The sequence below is a fragment of the Hippopotamus amphibius genome, chromosome 9 (genome assembly GCF_030028045.1).
Source record: "Hippopotamus amphibius kiboko isolate mHipAmp2 chromosome 9, mHipAmp2.hap2, whole genome shotgun sequence".
Classification (NCBI taxonomy): Eukaryota; Metazoa; Chordata; class Mammalia; order Artiodactyla; family Hippopotamidae; genus Hippopotamus; species Hippopotamus amphibius.
The window spans coordinates 64,543,811-64,569,263 of NC_080194.1; the positions used below are offsets into that span (position 1 = coordinate 64,543,811).

General features: G+C 35.3%; 1 protein-coding gene across 20 annotated transcripts in view; it reads left to right on the forward strand.

Moving 5' to 3' along the window:
* Nucleotides 1-25,453, forward strand: part of PICALM (phosphatidylinositol binding clathrin assembly protein) — a 99,349-nt gene that overhangs the window by 70,493 nt on the left and 3,403 nt on the right. For 6 of the 20 annotated variants that reach the window (XM_057747844.1, XM_057747847.1, XM_057747849.1 and 3 more), the window contains 8 exons: nucleotides 2,739-2,819; nucleotides 6,898-7,005; nucleotides 8,364-8,495; nucleotides 8,591-8,621; nucleotides 8,802-8,901; nucleotides 11,737-11,760; nucleotides 13,164-13,223; nucleotides 14,726-14,830. In XM_057747844.1, the coding sequence (XP_057603827.1) occupies nucleotides 2,739-2,819; nucleotides 6,898-7,005; nucleotides 8,364-8,495; nucleotides 8,591-8,621; nucleotides 8,802-8,901; nucleotides 11,737-11,760; nucleotides 13,164-13,223; nucleotides 14,726-14,830 (641 nt within the window). The remainder of the gene's footprint in view (nucleotides 1-2,738; nucleotides 2,820-6,897; nucleotides 7,006-8,363; nucleotides 8,496-8,590; nucleotides 8,622-8,801; nucleotides 8,902-11,736; nucleotides 11,761-13,163; nucleotides 13,224-14,725; nucleotides 14,831-25,453) is intronic. The other 14 variants (XM_057747851.1, XM_057747858.1, XM_057747863.1 and 11 more) reach the window with 6 other exon arrangements.

The following is a 25,453-nucleotide window of genomic DNA, read 5'->3' on the forward strand; positions in this document are numbered from 1 at the left end:
ACTAAACTGAAATAAATGTTTTTGAATCCTGCTAAAAAGTTGCTAACCCCCCTTAAAATATGATGAAACTGCTTTTATTCAACTCAAAGAAACAGTGTAAGGTGACACAAATTTAAATCTTTGATTAAGGCAACATGCACGAAGTCATCTGTATACATTAGGTAGATCGTGTGGCCACATTTTGAATATTCTGTTAGATATATCTGAGAGAGGGGAGGAAGGAAGGTGACTAGAAAGAAGTAGCTGGAGATTTGAGAAAGTTTCAAGGCTAGTTATATAACTAGTCTAATAGTTCTAATGTGTAATATTTGGTTGCAATAATTCCTTTATTATATTGTAATACATTTAAAAATTATATAAAAAGTAATTGAAACTAAATTATACATTTTGTTACTCTAGAAATTTGTCAAATGGAGTACCTTTTTGCTTGGTAATAAGGGATAACTAGAGTTATCTTTGGCGTGTTCTGTTGTGGTGGTTTTTTACAGGTTTATCTTCTCTTCATATTTACTGAATATGAACAGTATGTATTTAGTAAATTTGGCTGTATCTTTAAGTCAGTTGCTTTAATTTGGGGATATGAAACAGATGTGTCTTTGCTTTGGAGCTGTATATTTCCATCTTTTAGGTCAGAGCAGTACATGGGCTTCAGGATGTTGCATCTGTATCCCCTGAAGAGGGATAGAATGGAGGGCAGTAACCTTAAGTGCAGTACTAAAGGTTATAGCTATTTTACATATAAACAGAAACAGAGTAAAAATATATAAAAGTCATGTGAGAGTTAATTATTATTCTGACTTTCTAAGGAAAGCCTGTAATAAGAGGAATGACTGGAAATGTCATATTCCTAATGTTTCTTGAGTTTAAGGCCTGTGAATTGGGGGCAAGAGGAAGACCACAAAGCAGATTAGTAAAGTTGATGGCTATATACTCCAAGGTCAGTAGGTCCTTTTGAAGATGAAAATCATAGAGTTGGTGATTTAGAGTTTGCAAAAACCTACAGAGAATGTTTAGTCCAGCTCTCAAGTCTCATAGTGGTAAGAGGATATTATTACCATTTTATGTGCATCACCTAAGTCCCAGAAAAATTAAATGCATCAAGATAACCCAGCTAGTGACAACAAAGCCTAAAGCGGGGGACAGCAGCTTTGCTCTGCAGTGCTCTTTCCCGTATGGAAGTGCAGACTTTTATTTAAACCTTTATCTTCCTCTTTCTGAGGGCAAATAATACAAATGAAAGTATGAAGTATACATTTTTTAAAAAAAATCACATCTGCCAAGTTTTGTCATTAGAGAAAAAAGCTTGTTAAATACTTTTTTTTAATGAAAATAAGTGCAGAAGGGGAAGTTAAAAACCGCCGATGTCAACCATTAGGCATTAGTCTACAATAGAGGTCAGCAAACCTTTTCTTAAACGGTCAGATTGTAAATATTTTTGGCTTGTGAGCCACACGATCTCTTTCCCAGTTACTCAGTTTTGACATTATAGCGTGAAAGCAGCCATAGACAAGACATAAACACATGAGCTTGGCTGTGTCCTAGTAAAACTTTATTTACAAAGACAAGCAGCTGTAGTTTGTTGATGCCTGTCCTAGAAGAGGCTTTTTAATAAGTCTTTCAGTGCAAGTTGAAAGTTCCTGAGAAGTAGAGTTGTGTAATAAAAATTCTGATAGTTTCTTACTCGGAGTAGTAAGAGCATGAGAAGACCACCCAGGGTGAGCCATTCCTGGTGCTGCTTCCACACTTAGCCACTTAGCCACATGTCACCATTTAAGGATAGATTAATTAAAATTAAATGTTAAATAAAATTAAAATTTTACTTCCTCACTTGTACTAGCCACATTTCTGTTTTTCAGTGGCACACGTGCCTAGTGGCTACCATTATGTACCATATGCACATATCTGAATATTGTGTGGATTTATAAAACATTTCTATTATTAGAAAGTTCTGTTGGTTAGTGCTGTAGAATAGTGATCAGGAAACTATTGGTATAAAGAGCAGATAGTAAATACCTTAGGCTTTTATAGGATGCATAAAATCTCTGTCTTTTCTTTCTTTTTTTTTTTTTTTAAACAACCCTTTCAAAATGTAAAAGCCATTTTTAGTTCACATGGCCATATAGAAACAGGCCACAGGCTGTAGTATGCCAGCCCCAGCTCTACAGGATTAGGAATGACCAAGAAAAATCAGAGAGTTGGGTATGTAGATACCTTCCAACCCTTCCAGAGAAGGACCTTGATCTGATGATATGATTCTCAGTGTATTTGGTAGCTTGTCCTCATTAAAGCTGCAAGAATACTGAAATTTGTAAGTCAAGGGGAGTGGGATGTGGTTCCAGCTGTGGCACATTTGTGACCTTGTCTAGGCCTGCTTCCTCATCTGCAGAAGACATAAGGTGACATGTTAGTATTGGCTAAAAAGCCAACTGGTTCTTATTTCTCTATCTAAAGAGATGCAGTGTTGGCTGTTTTTAAAAATTTGTTGTGAATATTATTTATATATATTTTAAATATAGAACTTGTAATGGAGCCATAAGTGCTTTTTTTAGGAGGTTGTAATTTGAAGAACACCAAGGGCTTGGACTCCTGTTTTTTCTTTTGTTTGTTTTCATTTATTGTTTGTTTCTGTTTGTTTTTAATTACTCCATTACACTCTTAACTGTTCCTCCTCACTTTCTCACTTTTCTTTTCTTTTTTTTTTTCCTGTCCTTTCTTTCCCCCGTTATGTGCCTTGTCAGAGTCTTTTTGTGGCACTCAAGCTTATCGTAATACTACCCTTATGTGCCATGAGCCTTCTACTGTAGCTGGTGTATTTGGAGGTAGGTAACAATAATCTCTAAATTTTATCAGTTTATTTATGCAAGAGGAATTTCTTTTTGTTGTTTTCCTTAAAATGAGTTGATAGGAAAAAAATACTTAGTTTTGAAAAACAGGTAGTTTTTTGTTTAATTTTGTTTTGCTTGATTAAACACGATTGTTTTATTGATGGATGCCTGTCATCTCCCTACTTTAATTCATTCTCAAAACTTTCAAATTTTCAGAAGAGTTTATAACATTTGAATATTACAAGCTTATGGAATTTGAAGCTCTGTGTGTAGATCTTCATGATAGAATGGTAGATAATTCTGATTTGAGCAGTTGTGGCACAGGTGAAGGGACGTTATACTGGAAAGAAGCATGCTTTTCCAGCACTATGTGAAGGCCATAGAAGTGGGAAGTAGTTTCCAGGAAGGTGTAGCCAGTTTGATCTGTCTTTCCATATATATATTCTGTCTAGGCCAGTGCAGTAGCAATAAGACCTCAAAATCCAGCTGAATTTTTTTATGTATAGGAATTGTTACATTAGTTAAGTTGGAATTGAAAAGTAGGTTTGACACAACTGAAGAAATGAGGTTCTTGACTGGCAGTAACAATTGGGCATGGATAAAAGTGTTTAAAAATGGAATTGTTGAGGGCATTTAATGGAAAGAATATACTTGGAATACAGTGAATTGGGGTGTAAATTCCAATTACACTTCTTTACCTGTGTGACTTTAGGCAAATATTTAACCTTTCTAATAAGCCTATGAAAATTGGGATAATAATGTCTTGCAGGATTGTCATGAGGTGTGCATATATGCCTGTATAACATCTGCCATTATGCTTGACACAGAATTATCATTAAAACTGCTTCTGTTAAGAACTCTTGTGGGGACTTTCCTGGAGGTCCAGTGGTTAAGACTCTGCGCTTCCACTGCAGGGGGGCATGGGTTCAGTCTCTGGTCACGGAACTAAAATCCTGCATTCTTTGGCCAAAAAAAAAAGCAGCTAGCTTATGTATGCAGGTCATTTCATACTTGGAGTGTACTCCTTACCTAAAGTATTTAATCATCCGATACAATCTTGAAAACTCATTGCTTTTGCATTGCTTATAGATTTTTAAATTGCCAAGGGCTGTTTATTTTTGGCCCAGTATTTGCTATTTAAAGTTTAAGAAGTTCATAAAACCTGAAGAGTCCTGATAAGTAGATATAATTATTATAGCTATAATAAAAATTAATTTTTCTACCTACTAGTTTATATAAGATGAAATACTCCAGATAACCCAGAAACCCTTACTAGATTTTGGAGTCAAAAGAAATTGGGGTTTAAGTCTTGATTTTGCCACTTACTAATTATTTGACCTTGGATAAGTTGTTTACTATCTTAGTTTCCTCATCTGTAAAATGAGGATAACAACTATCTCATAGTGTTAATGTGTGGTTTAAGTAATAGCCTGTTTATAAAGTCTTTGCATAATGTTTAATAAATAGTAGCAGTTGTTTTCTCAAAAAAGTATGAGGCCTGTTTATTACAGAACTACCACTAAAATCTATAAACAACCCAATTAATTCTTCTCAGAGGTATTTGGATTGCCTTTCTGTCCCCAAAGCTTGTTCATTCTTGTGCCTTTCAGTCACCTTATTATTGTCCTCTCGAGATTTGCCCTGCAGTGCATTGATTTCTAAATGTTAATCAATGAAGTGGAGCTGGTCAGTGACAGTTTTCACTGGGCTTTGTGAAATGAAAGAGTTAGGCAGTTCAATATAGTGATTATTTTATAAAGTTAACCTTAACTTTAATAGCCTACTCATCTTTTTGGGCAGGTGTCTCTGAATCTTCTCTTTTGAAATGGTGATGTTAGTTTTGCAACTTTGCTTTAAGCAACTTTTAAAAATTAAAGGTTGACAATCTAATCAGCTATTATAATTTATTAAGAATTTCCCTTTTAGTTTAGTCCTGTGCTAGGTAGAAGCTTTTAAAATTTGAGGTACTAGCTCTGGATTACTTTATACCTTTTCAAATCTTTGATACTTTTAAGCAATAATATAATTTCCTGGGGACCTCAGGAAATGGTTCCTCTCTTTACAGAAAGTAATGAAGTTGTTTTTGTATTATTATAAAGGATAGGTTCATCTCTAGAAAAAATTTGGAACAAGATAGCAAGGGAAAATACAAATTTGGTATACTGTCCTAGTTATAAATTATTGTTCCCTGTGTTTTCTAAAGTTTAGTGATTTCATAGCTCAGATATTGTTTCCAGGATGATTTAAAGAACACTAGGTAAACTTATTACACTGTATAGCATGGGCATATAGTTAAGCATGGTAGATTTTTGTCTTTCTTAAGTAGACACATCTCTTCTTTTTGTAAGGAGTTATGAGAAGAACCAGCAAGCCCCATGGTATATTTCTTTGTACACTTCAGAGAGCTGTTACATCAGTGTATCTATAGAATTCTAGGAACCTTTTGATGAATGGTCAGATTTATATACTAAATTACTTTATATTTTGATAATGTTTGTATTCTTGTATGACCAGTGTCTTTGAGTTAAGAGTATTTTAAGGGTTACATAAGTATGGAATAAGATCAAACTTGTACATTTAAAAAATTTTGTGCTCTACAGAATATTCATACTATGATGTAAAATGCTACTTTTAAAGTAGTATCATTGATGTATACCAGCTTGTGTGAGTCTCTGTTAGTAAGTCATTGCTTTCTGGCTTCTCTGGTTTTGAGGACCTTCTTGAACTTCTCACCAAATCTTGTCCTACTTTTTACGTTTTTCCTTAAGAGCAATCTTTTTAGTACAGCATTATTGTAGTTCTTTATATCCTGGTGGTGTACAGTAAGAATTCAAAGTGAGATTCTTACAGACTGAAAGTCCTTTAGCAGAAAGTTGGGACAAGAAGAGAGAGTATGTTTAGGGCTCAAAAGTTTTAACTTCTCTCTAATAATATAGTTGTTAATCTTCTAATACCAGACCTTTTTTATTTTTAACATTCCAACTTTATAGAATTTTAGAGATAGAATAGAATTTAGGAGCCATTTATTATAGCCTCCCACAAAGCGAAAGAATTCCCTTTGTGATCCTTGTTAGGCTGTTCTCTACTTGGATATATAGTCAGCGATTGAAGGATCCTGAAGTCATGTGACAGCCCTAATAGTTTTAGATGGCTTTAGTCCTTCCTGTCAGCCTCTAGAAATTCAGAACCTTACCTCACAAAAATGCCACCTCCCACAACTGAAAATCTTACATTTATCTCAGCATTGTCTGGTTTCAGCAACATGAGCTGGGTGTCTGTTGGCTTAATGCCCCTAACATCAGTGTAACATGGACAGGAAAGAATAAATTTTCCTGTGTATGTTCTGGTGTTTCAGAGTAGTTAGGTAAATTAATATATTTGATTATACATGTCAGCCCCACTTTTGGAAGTAGTTAAGTTGAAGTTAGAGGGTGATTGGTAGTTGAAAATAGTCTCTCTCTTTTTTTTAATGTTCAAAAATCATCTGGACATAAGGGGGTCATAAGGATTAGTGGGTTACAACTTTCAGAATCCTGTCACTTTCCAAATGAACTTAAACCATATAGCTTTTGATTAACCATTGAAGGAAGGAAGGAGAGCAAGAAATACGGAAGGTGAGTAGGTAGATGGGAACTCTTGGGGGTACTAAGTAGACTCATGTCTTTTTAAAGCACTAAAGAATACTTATGTTATTCCCAAATGATCCCTTCAATTAAATTTTGGCTTCATGCAAAATCCTAGAATTTTAGATGTTTTGGGGTTTTTAAAGATTATCAGCTTAAAAATTTAAGGTGAAAAATAAGCAAAAATGTTATTTCTGTAAGGAAACAAACTAGTAGTTCAAATTTACTTGCTCTTGTTAGTTTTCTTAGTCAGTGGGATGATTTTGTTTTGGAAAATGTAATCACCACAAAGAGGTGTGGTTGTGTAGGAAATATTTTGCTTGAAAGGTTGGCTCTGTTTTTTGCTGTGGGAATTTACTGCTTTTTCCATTCTATTGTCGTCATTATGAAAGAGCTGTAAACGTAGAGTTATTAAAGAATTGAGCTTTTTCCATTTTGGTTTTTCTTAGGATTCACTCCTTCTCCAGTTGCACAGCCGCATCCTTCAGCTGGCCTTAATGTTGACTTTGAATCTGTGTTTGGAAATAAATCTACCAGCGTTATTGTAGATTCTGGGGGTAAGAAATAATTGCTTTATTAACATTACTATAATGTTCTAATTTAGAGTCTATGTAAGGACAGATAATATTCCAAGTAGGAAAGTGTGACCTGCGATACCTTGACTTGTTGAGATAGTCCATGTAATGAACAGCTAGAATAATTAAATATCAGAGTTGTGGGTGCAGGGGCTTTTTATTGTTTTATAGTATGCTTGTTCATTTGTCTTACGAGAACTTTATAAATCTGTAGAGCTAAGTTTCCATTTAACATCTTGTTAATTTGAAGTTTGTAAAGATTGAGTTCCTATAAAGTTGGCACTAAATTATGTTCTTAATCATGGGATGGTAAGTGTAGTAATTAAATTCAAGCCATTTAAAGAAATATATTGAAGTGTTCTTAATTTTATAACATACAATTAGTTATCATAAGTATATATACAAAAGTAAGAAGCAAACTTATAAAGAATGTGTAAGGACTAAGAATTTATTTTCTTCTGTGCACTAGTAGGTTTATAATTATATTTTTTGATGCATTTGACTTTTTCCTCTTAAGTTTGTCTTGCTGGGAAAAAGGATAAACAAAATAGAAACCAACTGTTCATATTTTATAAACCCCCATTTTTGGTGACTTTCTTTTTCAAATTCTCTGGCATTCCTAGGTTATGTTATTCAGTCCTTTGGTGGTTTGGTTGATTGGATTTGCTTTACCTTCTACTCTTTAGTAGAGAACCTTGAGGGATTTTATTTTATTTTTAAGCAATGTTCTGGTTTACTAGATGGTTTTATGCACTTTGAGTGTAGTTTAGCTATTTCTTAGGTATAATTTAGACTAGCTGTTTTTAGACATAAGAAAAGAGTAATCTAGTGGTTCATTTTCTCTTGCTTCTAATATACTGTTTTACATATACCTTACATTCTCCACTTTGAAGAGTATAAAAGGTCTATAAAATGCTATTTCTTAAAAGAAACTTTTTTTCAGAGTTACAGAGATATATTTTTTTACCTATATTGCTTCAGGTATAAGTGAGTCTTCAGAAAGTTTTGTCAGCTGAGGGGGAGGATTAATTCCATTCCCTTCTCATTCTCATTTTTTGGAACAAGAATAGTTTACTTGAATGCTTCATTCTTTATCCCCTTTAATGTAATTTTGTTATGACATAAGACAAATGATTTCTGCCAAACCACTTACAGCCTTCAGAGTCAGTTTACTTTGAAATGGTGGATTTCTTCTTTTTCCACTTAATAACATTTATTAATGCCCATTTTCTTGGAGGACTTTTCCAGTGAACAAAGAGAAAAGGCAGAGACCTCCTTTAGAAAGCTGTAGCACCGTAAAGTTCCTTACAAATCCTATTTCATCTGTTTGTAACTTTAAGGCTTTGATGAACTAGGTGGACTTCTCAAACCAACAGTGGCCTCTCAGAACCAGAGTCTTCCTGTTGCCAAACTCCCACCTAACAAGTTAGTATCTGATGACTTGGATTCATCCTTAGCCAACCTTGTTGGCAGTAAGTATTTTTTGGATTCTTTAATCATCTTTAAAATAAGTTGTTTTATAAAAATGAGTCTAGTTTTTAAATGCTTTCTTTTTCTTCTGTCCTAGATCTTGGCATTGGAAATGGAACCACTAAGAAGTGAGTGTTTTATTTGTATTCTTTCCCTGTGTGCCGTTGAAAGGTTGATTTTGCTTTCATCATGAGAAAGTATGTGTAGAGATGTCATCTGCATCTTAAATGCTCTGTTCAGTCTAAGTATACAGAAAAGAAACTTCATAATTACAAACATTTAATATTCTCACTTATATTTATTTAAAGTGATGTAAATTGGAGTCAGCCAGGTGAAAAGAAGCTAACTGGAGGATCTAACTGGCAACCAAAGGTTGCACCAACAACTGCTTGGAATGCTGCAACAATGGTGAGTTGGAAACACTCCTGATGTACTAACATGAATGATTTAGGTAAATGTGTAACATGGAAATGTTTTCAAAGTGTAGTGATAAGGCATAAGTGGAAAGATTGTTACCAAGTTTTAGAACTATAAGTAATTTGTATTTCTTTTAAAGGAAGTTTGGTTGACTATATTTGCCAGGTACATTTTAGTAGTTAAATTTATTTAAAGGTTACTTTGTGCCAGGCATCATTCTAACAAATAATATTTGGTTTTGTTTTATATAATCCCCAAACTACTGCTTAAACATGGTAGTAACTATTATTATCCCAATTTTACAGATGAGGAAATGGAAACACAGTGTTACTAAGTAATAAGCCCAGATCACAAAGATTGGTAGGTTTTTAGAACCTAGGCAACCTTACCTCAGAGCATATTCTATTAATCACTGTTCTCTACTGCTGGTTCCAAATCTTAACACTGAACCAATTGCTAGGTTCAGACACATACACAATTTCCCCTGACAGTGGCTCAGTGTTCACTAATGGTTCAGTGTTCACTAATCCAGTGTTCTGGTGACTTTAAGAACATAAGTGCAGCGAATAAGGAGAATCAGCTATATAAATTGCATGACAGTATTAACAAAAGCCATGCAAGTGTAGTTTCAACTGTATATGCATATATACACACACATCTCACATAGATTATAATCTTAAATCCTAAAAAAACTCATTCTAGTAGATTATATATTTTTTTATTTTACAAAAGAGAAAATGAGGGTCAGAGGTGTTAAGTGACTTGCCTGAGGCCATCCCACTAACAGCTACCTGAGTTGAGAGACTCTAGCCCTATCCAACTGGCCCTAGAGCCAGAGCTTCTTGCAGTGCACTACAGTGTTCCCTACTTCTCCATCCTCTGGTCATCTTCATGTCAGAGCTGAAACAAGGCAGAGCCCCACCTTATTTGACCTTATCTGGGATCAAATGCATCTAGTGACAAATTTTGCACGACTTCGTGCACTTACATGAATGACTTCAAAGCACCACAAGTATTATTTTGGGATTACAAATAAATTTTAGTGCATAGCAAATTTGCAAATACAGAATCCATGAATAATGAAAATTAGTTGTATGTGATAATTAATGAGTTAGCATCTAGTACTGAAGAAGTTTTAATGGTTTTAATTACTGTAAGGTATGGTCATCCCAGAGTAGTTTTGTGGCTGTACCCCTGTTCTTGGTCAGCTGCTGTTTTACCAACCCAGTAAATCTCCCTGGGTCAGAGAAAACCAATTTCCTTTTGTAGAAAAATTTGAAACATGCTTTCTTGCAATAGTGTGCTAACAAGCAGCATTTTGATTACACAAGCCACACGTCGTATCCTTCCTGTTGTTGTTAGGGACCCCCATTATCCTTGCTATAGCTACGTTTTGTTATTAAATCTCTTCCAGAGCACTGTGCTGTTTTGTGGTTTCCTTGGGTTAATTGTATGTTAACATTAAAATTAATAGGGCTGAGCTAAAAATAGTGTGCTATTAAAGTTTTGCATGACATTATCTAAAGAGTTTTATTAGTTTCAGTCTTCATTAATGGAAAATAATATTGAAATTTGGCCAGCTTTTTAAATCAGTACTTTTTCTCTGGTAGTGGTCACTACCATCACCAGTAATAAAACCTTGCATTTAAATAGTTTATGTTTTTACACACACACACACACACACACACACACACACACACACACACACACACACACACACACACACACACACACACACACACACACACACACGCACGCTATCCTGAGTCTGTAAATAGTGCACTCTTGGAGGAGTTTGAGCAGCTATTGTCCCAACTGTAAGGATAAAGTTAAGTGATTTTTTTTTCCTCAAGTGCAAAGCAGCTGGAAAAAAATTTAAATTGAAATCCATCGCTTCTGACTCTGAATCCAGTGTTTTTCCCACTGTAACACACCTCTCTGACTAGGGATGGCAGGAGGTTAGGTTAGTGGATTTTATAGGCTCGATTGTGAATTACACATTGATAGCATATGAGGAATGATATAAATCCAACTGGTGATATGAAAATACAATGAATATTTTCTTATTTTGTATTAAATTAGTATTAATCTATATGAAATATCAGAAGCTTGAGAATAGCACTTGACTTAAGATTGACTATTAGAATGTAATAGGCATCTAATCATCTAGAGTATGTTGATGAGAAGCAATATCTTTGGTGCTGTGATGTGTTTGGTGAGGTGTATCATCTCTAGGATTTTGTTAAGATATTTGTATGTATGTATTGTATAGAGGTTCTTTTTAATGACTAACATTCAGGGCGGGTGATATGATTCACTACTTAGATAAACTGCTGCTTATGACATTTCTTTACATTTCTAACCTTTTTATTAATCCTTAAACACTGTCAAGGTTTTTAAAATTTTTTAAATTTAAAATAAATTCATTGCTATTTTATTGATATATAATGATGTTACACTACCAACTCTTAATTACTGCTTGCTTTTTTTCTGTGGTAGACATTATACAGTGCAACCCTGTTTATGGGATGCACTGAATTTTGCACCATTGATGCTACTGATAGATTTTATGTTTTAATGACACTTGTAATCAGTAAACTATTATGTAAGTAAGGTGATGATGCCAAAGACTAAATTTCCCTTGTCAACCTTGATAGTGTTTTAGTATAGATGTTCTTCCATTAGATACTGGAAATACAAGGGGTTTTAGGTAGTTAATAAATGTACATGTGAACTAAAATGCTCTCTATGTATTTTCTGTTGTGTAAGTACTTGTTCTAATCCAGTGTTATTGCATTATGTAATTGTTCTCCCTGGGAAAAACAGAATGGCATGCATTTTCCACAATACGTAAGTGACGAAAACCTAGCCTTTTTTGCAATAAATTGGCATGCTGTTAACCACTGCTGTAGCAGAATCTCATAACCTTCCAGCTATTACTTGTTTTCACATTCAAATTATCAATGTGCCAAAAATTCTTCCTAGCATCTACTGATTTCATGGGTTTGTTGCAGAATTGATTCTGATGGTGGCATGGGAAATATAAATTTTTTTTCTTGCTTAATATTCTGCCATTTGCTGCCAGATGGCTGGGTGTCTGTGTCTGTATCTGTGCTGCCACTATGCACTTGATGACTTCTGAATGAAGGGAAATGTTGATTGTGGTCATGTTGAAAATAACAATTGCATGAAATCTTACAGGCTTCTGCTGTACTTGGCAGTTTGTCTGCTGCTCTCGCAGCTCTTGGTTTTTAAGTAGGGAAGAGACCAATAAGTCCTACATGCTCACCCAAATACTAAACTTTTAACTGTTCACTTTAGTTATGCTTCATTTAACTTCTCCATGTGTATGTTCAAATTGCCATATAATTTGTTTTTTGTTTTTTTTTTTTTAATGTTTTAGCAGTGTTATTGGTCTTTCACCTGTATTCAGCTTCAGTTTTTATAGTAAGATAACACATACAGGGAATGCTGTTAAGACAGCAAATATATCTAAAATGATTCTGGGCTGAGATTATACATTTCAAAGCATGAGTTAAAGTGGGAGGAGGAAGGGACCTTAAACGTCTTAGTGGTAGATGACTCTTCTAGGCATTAAAGCATAAACAGACTAAAAAATGTATTGCTCTTCTGAATTAGTGCTTTGCAGAAGATAGTTTAAATAATTTACAGAATAAATTAGAAGGAATACTAATATACATACTCTACATAAAAACTTGTGCTTCTTAGAAATAGTCATACACAATAGTGGTTTGAGATCTTTGGGGTTATTTGAAAAGAGTGAATGAGGTCCTTAGAAACTAATTTTTTGGAAGATCAGATTGTTCATTGATTTGGGATCTTTACATTTTTTTCCTTGCTCAAAAAATCAAGTACCTAGGAAAACATACAGTAATGCTACTTTTTCTGGGCATTTTTTATGTTAGTGATAGACTTTACATTTTAGAACATTGAATATTTTTAAAAATCTGAATATTTTTTAAGCTATAAAAGCACATTGAAATCTTAGATCACTGTTGTATCTAAGTTTAAATGGTATTTTTTCTTTCTAATAATTCTGCTTTTCTGCTAATTTCAGTACACTTTTTTTCATTGAGCTTTCATTGACACAATTATTAACAAACACAAATGTCACATTTAATCGCAGCTGTCTTAGCAATTCTTTTTAGTGGAACTACAGCTGTTAATTCCTTCAACTCCATTGACATACATGAGTTACACTTCCTTGTTTATTTTTTCTTTCACCATGTCAGGCACCCCCTGTAATGGCCTATCCTGTTACTACACCAACAGGCCTGATAGGATATGGAATCGTAAGTATTTGTCCCAACACAGCTGTTTGAAAATAGGTTGACTCACATTTAACATGCATTTATTTTTAAACTTGACTGAAAAAAGAACTTAGTGCCACATATACTCTTGGTGCCTAACATAGAACCTTGCACCATGGCATAGGTTTCATAAGTATTTCTAAAATAGTCATTATATGATGTACTATTTATTAATGTTCACTGTATTACTTGGCTTATTTTTCCTCTCATACCTTTGTTAGCTATTTTATATTTCATTGTGAATTCATTTAAACATTAATTTTAACTCCAAATCTTTGTTGCTATGACCTTACATTAAACAGTGAGGTCTTATAACCTTAATACTAATATGGAGAAGGGAGGAGGATTAACATTTCTTGAATTGTGTAGGGGGTAAATTTAGTTTAGTAAAGGCCAGAGAAATTTTCCTATGACGTGATTGGTATAGTATAGAAACAGTCCTTAAACCTTTAAGCTGCGCACAACCTACATTCTAGACTGCCCTTACTCTCCCAGCTCTGTTAATATGTAGACTCAATTAAATAAGAAATGAAGGTAGTGGCTTCAGCTCACTACACATTTGGAGGAACTGTTGCTGATGGGGGGCAGCACTCCATCCGTTGGTATTGCTACTGTGGCTGCGTCTGCTATTGCTTTATTTATTATACCTCTTAGTGAAAGTAGCTCTTTTCCTGTGTATGAAGAAGTTTCACAGCTTTTGGATTAGTAGTCATTACATAAAATAAGGGTCTGCACAAAAAACTCATAAAGTAAATGTCTCTACAAATAGGAGTCATCTTAAAAGGTTAAATAGAAGTTGCAGAAAGATAAGATTTAAAATATTGCATTTTAACCAAAATAGTACAGTGGTCTTTGTGACTCTGTTTTGTCACTTATGTTAATTTTATACCATGGAGTGGTAATTTTTAAAGATAGTTGGTTGAGATTTATTTTAAATTATTTAAGAATGAACTAACCTCTTTGTGTGTAATTTAAGCCTCTTGGTTTTCCCTAAAAAAATGTCTGAAATAAAATGAAAGAGCCATTGGGAGTAAACTTCTTCAAAGAATCAACAATTTTCCCTTGTGCTTATTTGCATAATGGTGTAAGAGCTTAATTTGATACACAAAGGCAGTTTACTTTGAAATGTCTTAGCCATTTTATACTTTCAAGTTTCCCGGTGTCTAAAGCTGGCAAATTTGGAAATTTTTTTGGTCTAAATTATTTTGTCTGTTTATCGTAGTTTGAATTTTGCAACTCATATAGAAAAAGTTGAGCTTTTTTGCAGACTTTAAAAAATGAGCACATTAAAGACTTTCCATAGCAAAACAAATACTCTTAGAAGTTTGTAGCTGTCAGTCTTATTTGCATTTACAGGCATTTTCCCTTTGAGTTTATACAGAAGTACTAATACTGTTCATCTCTGTCATCTTTCTTATTTACTTAATCATAATATGGAAAATGTGAGTCAACATCCTTTAACTTGACATTTTTTATTTTTTTAGCCTCCTCAAATGGGAAGTGTACCTGTAATGACACAACCAACCTTAATATACAGCCAGCCTGTTGTGAGACCACCAAACCCTTTTGGCCCTGTATCAGGAGCACAGGTACTAATCAGTGTGCTACACGTGACTATTTTAATATGCTTGATATGGAAGAAATATAATACCAAAAAATCCCTTTATACAACTTGAGAAACAAGTTTATTAGCAATTTTTTCCTTCATGGTGGATGTTATTTTCTTTATGTATCTTCCTCATCTAAGAGTTTTTAGGAATTTTGATTATTTGGAAAGAAAGGATAAGCAGATTACAAATATTAAAGATGGAAAATTCTTGATAACTTACAGTTGGTGGGTCTGGAAAATGGTTTTTCTGAGGTTAAGGAACCTTCTTTCTATAATGATTCTGACATGCTGTCCTTTGTGGGCCTTAGAAACCTTGAACTCAGAACTCAATGCCTTGCCTTGAGTGGTGCTGTAGTAAAGGTGTTGCCCTTGAAATGTTTGTGAAACTTGACAAGTCTTCAGAAGTTGTGAATGCAGTTTTTCATTAAATAACTTCCTGCTGCTAAAGGTCATATTTAAAAACAAATTCCCCCAAAGGGTAAAAATGTTTGAAATGCCATGCTGACCTAATTTCTTCACAGGAAAGACTTCACTCTTCAAGTGTTTCTAAGGCCTTCTTCCAGTTCATGAAAATTCCCCTAAATATTCACTCTTTCATCTCGTTACTGTTAGCATCAGGGGGATATGGATCTTTTTGAAAAAAGCTTCCCCCCATTATGGTTAGGAGAGGAGGTATGAAGTGTCTCTGTTATTTCCTTCTCTGGTGGCATACTATGGAGTGAGACCCTTGTAAAGTGATAGGATGGCTTATCCTTCTATATCTGTCTCTGCTCATACCGTTTAACAGTTAGAAATTGTGACATGCAATTCTTTTTTTTTTTTTTTTTAAGAACTTTTATTGAGATACAGTTAACATACAATAAACTGCATGTATTTAGACTGTACAGTTTGGTATCCCAGTCTCCTAATTCATTCTCCCCCAACCCTCCCCACTTTCCCCACTTGGTATGACATGCAATTCTTAAAGAACACCTCCTGTCTTGGCTTCCCATGCCAACTGATTGGTTACTTTGTGTGTTTAATGCTGTTTGAAAACATTCATGGGAGCATTTGGTAATGGACTTGTTATTCCTTTTCCACTTGAATGCATGTAGTATTACACTTGCCAGTGCGTACAGTGTTACATTGCCAAAATTAGTTTGTATTGATCCAGTTGAAGCTCATGTCTCAGAAACAGAATGTATCATTACCTTAAGCTTGAATGCTGCCTGACAGTTTCCAAGCACTTTCACATACATTATCTCATCTTTTCTCGAAATAACCTTTAAGGTAGATGGGTCTAGTATCACTAATGTCACCATCCTTTATCTTTATAGATAAAGAAAGTTGAGACTTGGAAAGGTTCTTCAACTAAAGAAGTGGTGAAATGCAACTTAGCTCCCAGAATCCTTGATTCCTGGTCCAGTGCTCATTTGTGCCGCACTGCCTCTCTGCTAGTGCAACTCAGCCCACATGGCCACTACAGTAGTACTGTCTGCCTTTTGCCAGCAATGAACCACTCTGCAAATTCCTTGGGTTTCCTGTTGGATTATGAACTATATTTGCATATTTGGGATATAACTGCAGTAGTTGTCAAGAGCATCCTATACAGTTTTGGATAATACCTTTAATCTTGAAACATTTTATATGAGGGTGGTTTTTTTTTTTAATATGGTTAAAAAAAAATCTTAGTAAAAAAATCTACCTTTAAAAAAATTGCTGGCCCCCAACATCTGTTCTTAACACAGATTTTATATCCTGTTTCCTTTTGAAGTCCATGTAACTTTCACTGAAACACCAAAAAAAGTGCAAGAATGTCCAAGTGCATTAAATGAAAGAGTGACAGAACTGCCTTTTTCTAATTACTTTATACCAGAAGAGAACATTGAGGTAATAAGTTTCTAGCTGAGAAATCAAATTTGAAGTATTTAATTTTAAATATTACTGATTGAGAAAAGCACATGAAGGAAGCAAATTGATAACTAGGAAAAGAAAATCAGGTGGCAGTGAAGTGGCTCAGAAAGGCTTTGGTCTTCTCCTTCTACAGTTATTTGTATCAGTTGAAAGTCAGAATCTTAAATTTTGTAATGTTACTTTTAATTCCTTTTCCCCCTTTGTTTTCCATATGTCTTGTCACGAAGTCCCATTAATTGTTCCTGTGCTATTATTAGCTCCACCCTTCTTGTAGTCTATATCCTTCACCCAGATTGGATGCTTTCTTGCCTCTAATTTAATCCATTTTGTAGATGCTGGAGTAAATTTTCATAGGCAGTATTTGTAGCATCTTATCTCCATACTCAAAAATCTAAGAAGATTAATATAACTGAACATGTAAGGCATCCCCTCAGCTTTCCTTCTGTCTTAAAAACTTACCTCACAGAATCTCCCTCTTTGTAAGAACAATAATGAATAAACAGAATATTCAGGTTCTACAGTTCCCATGCCTTTACAATTCTCAGTAAATATCCAGTATTATGCTGCCGTTTGTCTTTTCAAGAATTCCTTTGTCATAAAGTGGATTTACTCTTTACTCGTTCTTGGTCATCTCTTGTCCCTTTTCAGTTCTTCTGAGCTCTGAAGTTCTTTTCCTTATTCCACATTATTTTTCTTTGTAGAACTTATCACTACTTGACGTCTGTTTTTCCATCAGTCCGTCTATTTGTCTGTCCATCTGTTCATCCATCCATCCATCCATCTGATCTAGCAAGAGACTCCTATACTAGATTGAAATCCTCATAGAGGCAGGCTTATATGTGGCTTGTTACTGCTGTGTTCATGGTTCCTAAAACAGTGCCTGACTCATAATAGTTTTTGAACATTATTTGTCAAACAAGTGGATTTGCTTGAAAACTTACTTTTCCATTGTGTAACATACTGGTTACTAGTGTGTTTGTTTATTAACTTGGGGAGAGTGGGGACTTTTAACAACCTCTCTTGCTTGTGCTTTATATAAATCTTACTGGTACTTACTGGTATATAAATTAAAGTGTCCATTGCTGGTCAGTAGTTTGTAAACTCATTCTGTTTTGCAGTATGCAGCTATTATGTTACTAAGCATGAAGACAGTTAACCTAGTTAGTTTAGCTTTTTTTAAGTTACTGTGGTGTGAACTAACATTCTCTTAATGAATATTTATAAGACAGTTTAGATGTTGAAGATTTTTGGGGGGGAGGATTGTGTTTATTATGTTATCACTTATTTATATAAGAAACTCAAATTGATCCCATATCAATCTGTTTTCCCAAAAGCAATATGAAAACCATGGAGTGTTACATTTGGGGATTTAATTTTTAAATAAGCATATTAAAAGTTTTGTTGTTTTCTTGATTGATATCATGGGGCTTTGAGGGTTTTTTAAATGGAGGATATGTCTAAAGATGTAAAATGGCTGCGGTGTTTTTGTTTGTATCAGCCAAATTTAAGTAAGTATGACATCAGTTAAGTGTCTGAAAGGACACAATGGCTAGTTGTGAGTGCTTTTTACCAATCTAAATGGAGGCACTGTTGGCTTTGGATATTGGAATAATTCAAGTCTTACAAAAAAAATGGCCTTTTTAATGACTTCCTTGTGTGTAGGAACTAATAGCTCTCTTTGCTTTTAGGCTTAATTTTTTTTTTTTTTAACTTTCTTGGTGTGTTAATTGTGGGTGTTGGCAGTGCCTCCTGTCAGCTGCTCTGCCCAGCTGCATTTCTGTGAAGGCCTTTCGCCTTGTCAGCAGTGTGTTGTGCTCATTCATCCTTGCTTAGTAGAGGATCCCATGAGGGGATTTACTTTGGGAGCTGGGATTTAGGACCGTAGATGAGAATGTTTCTGCAGTCCCTGGACATACCTGAATCAGTCAGAACAAAAATTTGAGGAGTCCCGTCTGCCGACCGTTATCATTAAGAAGACAACCTGTAGAACCAGGCCTTTTCAATGAATTTTTGCCGAGGACATTTTTTTTAAAAGGTGGAAATCTAATTCTTGTATTAAACAAAACTAGAACGTATTCGTAAAATCTTGGGTGACTGAAGTTCTACCACATCTTCATGATGAACGTCAAGTGACTGTGTACAGCACTGTGAATACAGAAAGCACACAGGTGTATTGACTGTCTAACATTTACTAGAGAAGTCCTTTTTAAAAAATTATTTCTTTACTCTTAAACTTTTTTCTGTATATTAAATATAGCCATAAATTCTAGCTGAGTTGAGACTGAGATAGCAGATTTTAGAGAGAAAGCAAAGCACCAGCCTTAGAGTCAGCAGATCTGCTTTTGAGTCTGTTATTAGTGTCCCAGGGCTGCTGGAACAAAGTGTACCACAAACTCAATGGCATAACACAACAGGAATTTAATCTCTCACAGTTCTGGAGGTTTAAAGTCTGAAAACAAGGTGTCAGTAGGCCATGCTTCTTCTGAATTCTCTAGAGGAGGATCCTCGCTTGTCTCTTCCAGTCATTCCTTGACTTAGAGCTGCAGCACTTCAGTCTCTGCCTCTTTCACATGACGTTCTCCTTGTGTCTGTCATGCTTTTCCCTCTTTTTACAAAGATATCAGTCATTGGTCGAGGGCCCACCCTAATGAAAGACCCTATTTCCAAATAAGGTCACATTCGTGGGGTCAGGACTTCAGCATGTTTTTTGAAGGAATACAGTTCAACAGACTCTCAGCTCTACTCCTCACTAACCAGGTGTTTCAGAGAAAGTTGCCTATGTAACTCAGTTTCTTTTTCTATAAAATGATGATTTTACCTTATGTATTTTATAGGTTTGTTACAGGGTTCAAGTGAAAATATTTGTAATTGACTTAGGAATGTGGAGGTTTACTTTATGTTTTTTTATTGATGATTATAATAAGGAACCTTTTTTGTTTTTAGAAGAAAATGTTACAGGGTTGCCTATTTTCAGAAATTGTTGCTATTCCGTGAGGAATCCCTCTTCCCAAATTCTGATTTATAATAATACAGCTTATATTTCTTCCCATGTGTTACAAATTATCTTGATTGTAAATAATTCATAGTTCATTATTTTGAAACCTTAATCATGACTCACTATTATCTGATGACATCAGATAAGCTCATAGAGAGACAGAGGCTGGGGTAGTCACGGGGTGTGGGTGAGCATGGTCTGCATTAGAGCCTGAATCATCCACATGAGGTGTAGACATTGCTTACAGGAACCAGACACACCGCTCTATAGAACTGTATCACCAGTACCTGAATTGGCTCAACATTTGTGGAGGTGGTGTTACCCTAAAGTACCAAGCTTTATTTTATAATAATTAAAATCTTTATTTGGTCCAATTTAGTATAGTTTTAGAGCCTCTTTTTTGGGGGTGGGGGGGGGAACCTTTTTTGAAAATGTCTAAGTCTAAGGAGCTCTCTTAGATGTTTTTAGTGGAAGCCCAATAGATAAATCAGGTAAAAGCGGGTAGCCTCAAGCTCATACGTGAGACACAGTTTGGAAATTTTTTAACCAAACGAGAGTGCCATATTTTCAATAAGTAGCAAATAAGTGGTACGTGTAGGCACATTTAATTATTATTTTTGTCTCGTTATGTACCAGTTGACATAAACCTTAGCTATTCATTTTCTTTGGTTTTCAAGGTGTAAGAATCTAATATGAATGAGCAGTGAACATTTTATTCAGATAAACTGAGCCAGTTTTCATGATTTCCATCCATCAAATGGAACTTTAAACAGACTTCTCTTAACCTTGGAAACACCTCTAATATATGGAAATGGTTTTTTTTGGCTTAGGTCAGTTAATATTTCCTCCCATGAGTTTAGGAAATCTTATTATCTGTTTCCCTCTCTCCAATTTGGTTTTCTTTAACTCTTTGTCAGTTTGTGTTGCCATAATTCTAAGCAGATGACTTATATGCCATTGTGGAGTAACTTCACTCCCGTGTTAGTAGTTTTAAGTTATTGTAGACTCTAGCAGTAGAGAGGTTTAGAAACAACATACATTCAGAGAGAAACCCTCTTAGGTCACTGTCTGGTGCCGCTAAGACAAGATGAATAGTGCTTTGAAGGTGACAGAAGTAATGTTGGCATAACTTCTTGATGTTATTGATGGGCAAAAGCCCAAAATGCGGTTGTGTTGAGCATAAACCCAAGAAGCAGTTATCAAAGGCACTACACTCAACCTACAGGACAGGCCCTCTGCCTTGTGCAGTAAAGAAGTCCTCTCTTTTAGCCATACTTCACAGAGGCCGCTGAGAATAGCATTATCTTTAGTATAAAATATTGGAATGCAACATTATATATTTATATTCCTGTGTCTCTGGATTCAGTGGCCTGGCCATGGTCTAACATTATTCAAAAACAACATACCTTTCTGTGGCTCAGTTTGTTTTTTTTTTAACTCTTTATTGGAATAGATTTGCTTTACACTCTTGTACCCGTCTCTGAGGTACACCAAAGTGAATCAGCTGCATCTACACACATATCCCCATATCCCCTCCCTCCCGTGACTCCCCCCCACCCTCCCCGTCCTGGCCCTCCAAGGCATCTCCCATGAAGTTGATCTCCTTTTGTTATACAGCAACTTCCCACTAGCTATCCATTTTATAGCTGGTAGTATAAATATGTCTATGCTACTCTCTCACCTCTTCCCAACTTCCCCTTTGCCACTCACCCCAGCCCCATGTCCTCAAGTCCATTCTCTACTTCTGTATCTCCACTCTTGCCTGTCACAGTACCATTTCTTCAAATTCCATATATATGTGTTAGCATACAGTATTTGTTTTTTCTCTTTCTGGCTTACTTCACTCTGTATGACAGACTCTAGGTCTATTTACCTCATGACATATAGTTCAATTTCATTCCTTTTTATGGCTGAGTAATATTCCATTGTATATATGTGCCACATCTTCTTTATCCATTCATCTGTTGATGGGCATCTAGGTTGTTTCCATGTCCTGGCTATTGTAAATAGTGCTGCAATGAACATTAGCATAATGTTCGTTGTGGCTCAGTTTTATAGCAGATGTCTCTGTGAAATCATATTAAAGTAGGGCTGAGGTTTCTAAAATGTTTTGATTGCACAGCAATATCAGAAAAATATTCTGTAAGCATGTACCCTCAGTGTGTTTATATTTATATATTCCTATAATAATACGTTATGTACATTAAAAAACATCTAAAAATAGACATTTTAAAAGGGTAAAAATCAATAAGGATGTTCTAATATTTTCTTCTAATATCCCACTTGGGTGACCATTTTTATATACAGAGCTTTTTTTTTTTAATTTTATTTATAAATTTATTTTGACCACGTGTTGCTGCAGTGGGCTTTCTCTAGTTGCGGTGAGTGGGGGCTACCCTTCATTGCAGTGCATGGGCTCATGCTTCAGTAGTTGCAGCACGTGGGCTCAGTAGTTGTGGCTCACAGGCTTAGTTGCTCTGAAGCATGTGGGATCTTCCTGGACCAGGGATCAAACCCCTGTCCCCTGCGTTGGCAGGTGGGTTTTTAACCACTGTGCCACCAGGGAAGTCCCCAGAGCTTGTTTTATCACCAAAAAACATTTTAATTTAGCATGTTATAGAATGCTTATACTATGTTTAAGTCACTGCTAGTTGGTGAACAAGAGACAGGGAAAATATGTTTCTTACATCTGAGGACCCCAAAGGTGAGTATAATATGGAAGCACAAGTGACTGGTTTTGGTAGAATAAGAACTCGTATAAGAGCAACACAGATTCAGTGACTTTTGAGCTGGTCATATTATGTAAGACTAGATGAGCATTTGATTGTAGGTGGTAAGGAAGGTTGAACTAATATTTGACTGACTAATATATGCCAGGCAACATGCTGGGTGCTTTTTATTTTAATATTTTAATCCTCAAGACAGCTGTTACGGGGATGTGGGTATTGGGTCTCAGTATTCTTAACCCCATTTTACAAAAGAGCCAGGATTAGATTCATTTCCATCTTTCCATAAAACTGTACTCTTATCCTAGGAAAGGAAATATACCCATTTTTCTCCTAAGATGTTGACTTTGCTTCTTCAGCAAAGACAAAATGAGTCTTTACAGCATTGCTATTTGCTATCCACGCTTTTGGGTTCAAATCCAAATGGAAAGGTGTGGCAAAGCTCTGAGAATTTTAAGCACAGGCAATATGTCAGGAAGTTTGTCCTTAAATACCTAGTCCTTTATTCTCCCATAAGCTTTCAGTTGCAGTAGGTTCACTTTCTGAGACTGATGCTGTTTTCTTGTTCTGATGTGAAATTTTCTTTCTTTGGTGTTGAATGGGAATACCATGAAGGAGGAACCATTTTTATTTTATGATCTTTAGTGTATCCATAGAATTCTTTGTAAAAAATTCCTTTATTCTCGGTATGTTTGCCTTTTTATTTAAAGTTAACTTATGCTTTCTATGTTCTTGTCTTTACTAAACACACACTACAGCCAGAGGCATGGGGGGTGGGGGTAGGGAATCTTTGCTCTAGAGAGCAAAGCAAAAATTTTTTGGTAACGGTAGAATTTTTTTCTATTTCAGCATTTTTTGAAGGTTGATTAGAGTGGAGGGAGGGGGTGTGAAGGAATGTCAACTGAGAGTTGCCATCATCAGTTACTTGTACGTTTTAGTGTTTTTAATTATATGCAGCTCTTTCACTGCTTCTCAGTATTTTCTTTTCCTATAAAATGAGAAAAGAAGACTAAGTATGTCTGTATTAGACTAGTGAGACTGACCGCTCTGTTTAAATGCCATATTTAGTTAGGAGATAGGTCAATTTAATTTGATCACACTGATAACCTATACTAATTTTTTTAGCTTTGTGGGAATTTTGGTATAGAGAATGTTACTTGAAATAAATGAGTGTTAAGTCTTGTTCTTTTGTTTGGGGTTTTGTGTGTGCATGTATGTGTGTGTTGGTGTATTTGTGGTAGAATTTGTCTGGAATGGTCAGTTACAATTTGTCTCAGCTGGCTTGTAAAATATGGTGATTTTGCAATTAATGATCATTGGATTTTTTCTTTTTTTAAATTCCTTATCCTACACTAATTAGCAATCCTACATGTTGTTTAATCTACTCCCAAGAATGAAAGTAGAGGAGGGTTAACCCTTGTAGTTTCAGGTAACTTTCTCAGGCTCTTTAAATCATGCTGCTTCTCACCCATCAGGATCCTGTTGCCCCTTTGTGCACTTCCATTCTTCCTTCTTTCCTTGAACAATAATTGCAGTGTATTTCCTTTCCTTCTGTTTCCTTATTTACTCTCTGAGATGACTACTTTCTCACCAGCGCGTGAGGTGCCTATGCTTTGGTGCTGGTGCCAGGAAGGGGTGGGAGCAGATGGTGAAGGGCTGCTGCATGGCTCAGTCCTTGGCACACTCTGCAGTCAGCCAGTCCAGTCTGGGCCAAGGTTTCATCTGCTTGAGATGGGTGTTGATGATATGAAACTTACTGCAGGGATATTGAGTCTTGTTTTCTGTTTTAATTTAGCTACATGTTTTTTATAGGTATAAGACATATGTATGTGTTTATTTTGCCAGTTTAACACAGTAGTAGAAGTATTAGTTAGAAACTAGCACATTTTCCCCCAAGGAAAATTGATCCTCTTCAATATTATTTTTAAGCCTCTAGGACTTTTCTCCAGCAATATGCTCACATATGGAAAAAAATAGAATTCTGGCATTCCCTTTGACCATATTCTTCGGGAGCATTTTCTTCTGAGGCTGTCAGGTCTTCATACTGTTGCCCTCATGAAAATTTGATTTAAGAAGGTGTTTTAGTGTGGGGCTCTCATAGGAGACTGTTTATTTTGGATGCTTATCTGCAGTAAGCAGGGGGGTTTTGTTGTTGTTTTAACTTCAAATGAAAAAGAAAACCTGTTTTGGAGAAAAACCCAATTAATCTTAAACTCCCTCCAGCTCAGTGATCACTTTACTTAAGATCATTTTGCTTCTGAATGGTCATCCTGGTTGGTCTGAAAGGTGAGGAAGAAACATCTTACCAGTTAAGTTGCACCTTATTCTGTCTACATGGATGATACTTGAATCTCCAAACCCAGATCTGCTGTCGCATCCTCCCATCTGTAGCTGCTTGTGTAATTCCATCAGCTTTTCCATTGTCTCTTCCCATTGTCTTTGAACATTTATTTCTGAGGACAAGGTATGAATTAAGAAAATGACTCAAACACTAATATAACTGAAGATGGTTTCTAAACCTGTAAGTTAAACTTGGCATCCAAAACAACAAATTGTGTATACTTGTGGCGTAATATTTGTTGAAAACTCATTGGCTATTCATTCTCTATAGTGCTTTTCTTAAAAAAAATAAAAAGGTAGAAATGAGATCACTTTGAACCAGCAAAGAGAGATTTTGAGCCTTGAAATCCTTTATAGGAATTTGAATGTTGAGGTATGAATTGAAACTATTTCTACTTAGTCAGCTTTGATTTAATGCTCAATTGAACATGTGCTTTCATGCTTCTGCAATCTGATGCAGGAGGAAAAAAATTAAAAATTAGTTCCAAACTAAAATGGCTCATATTTGGTTTAAAATACTCTTAAATAGGCTTGGTGAAGGAGATATATATATGAAATTGAACATCTTAGTACTTCAGGAACTGTTTGTCTTTGAGGGAATACTAAAGATATGTTGCTGATTTCAACAGTCTACTTGCCTTACTGTATA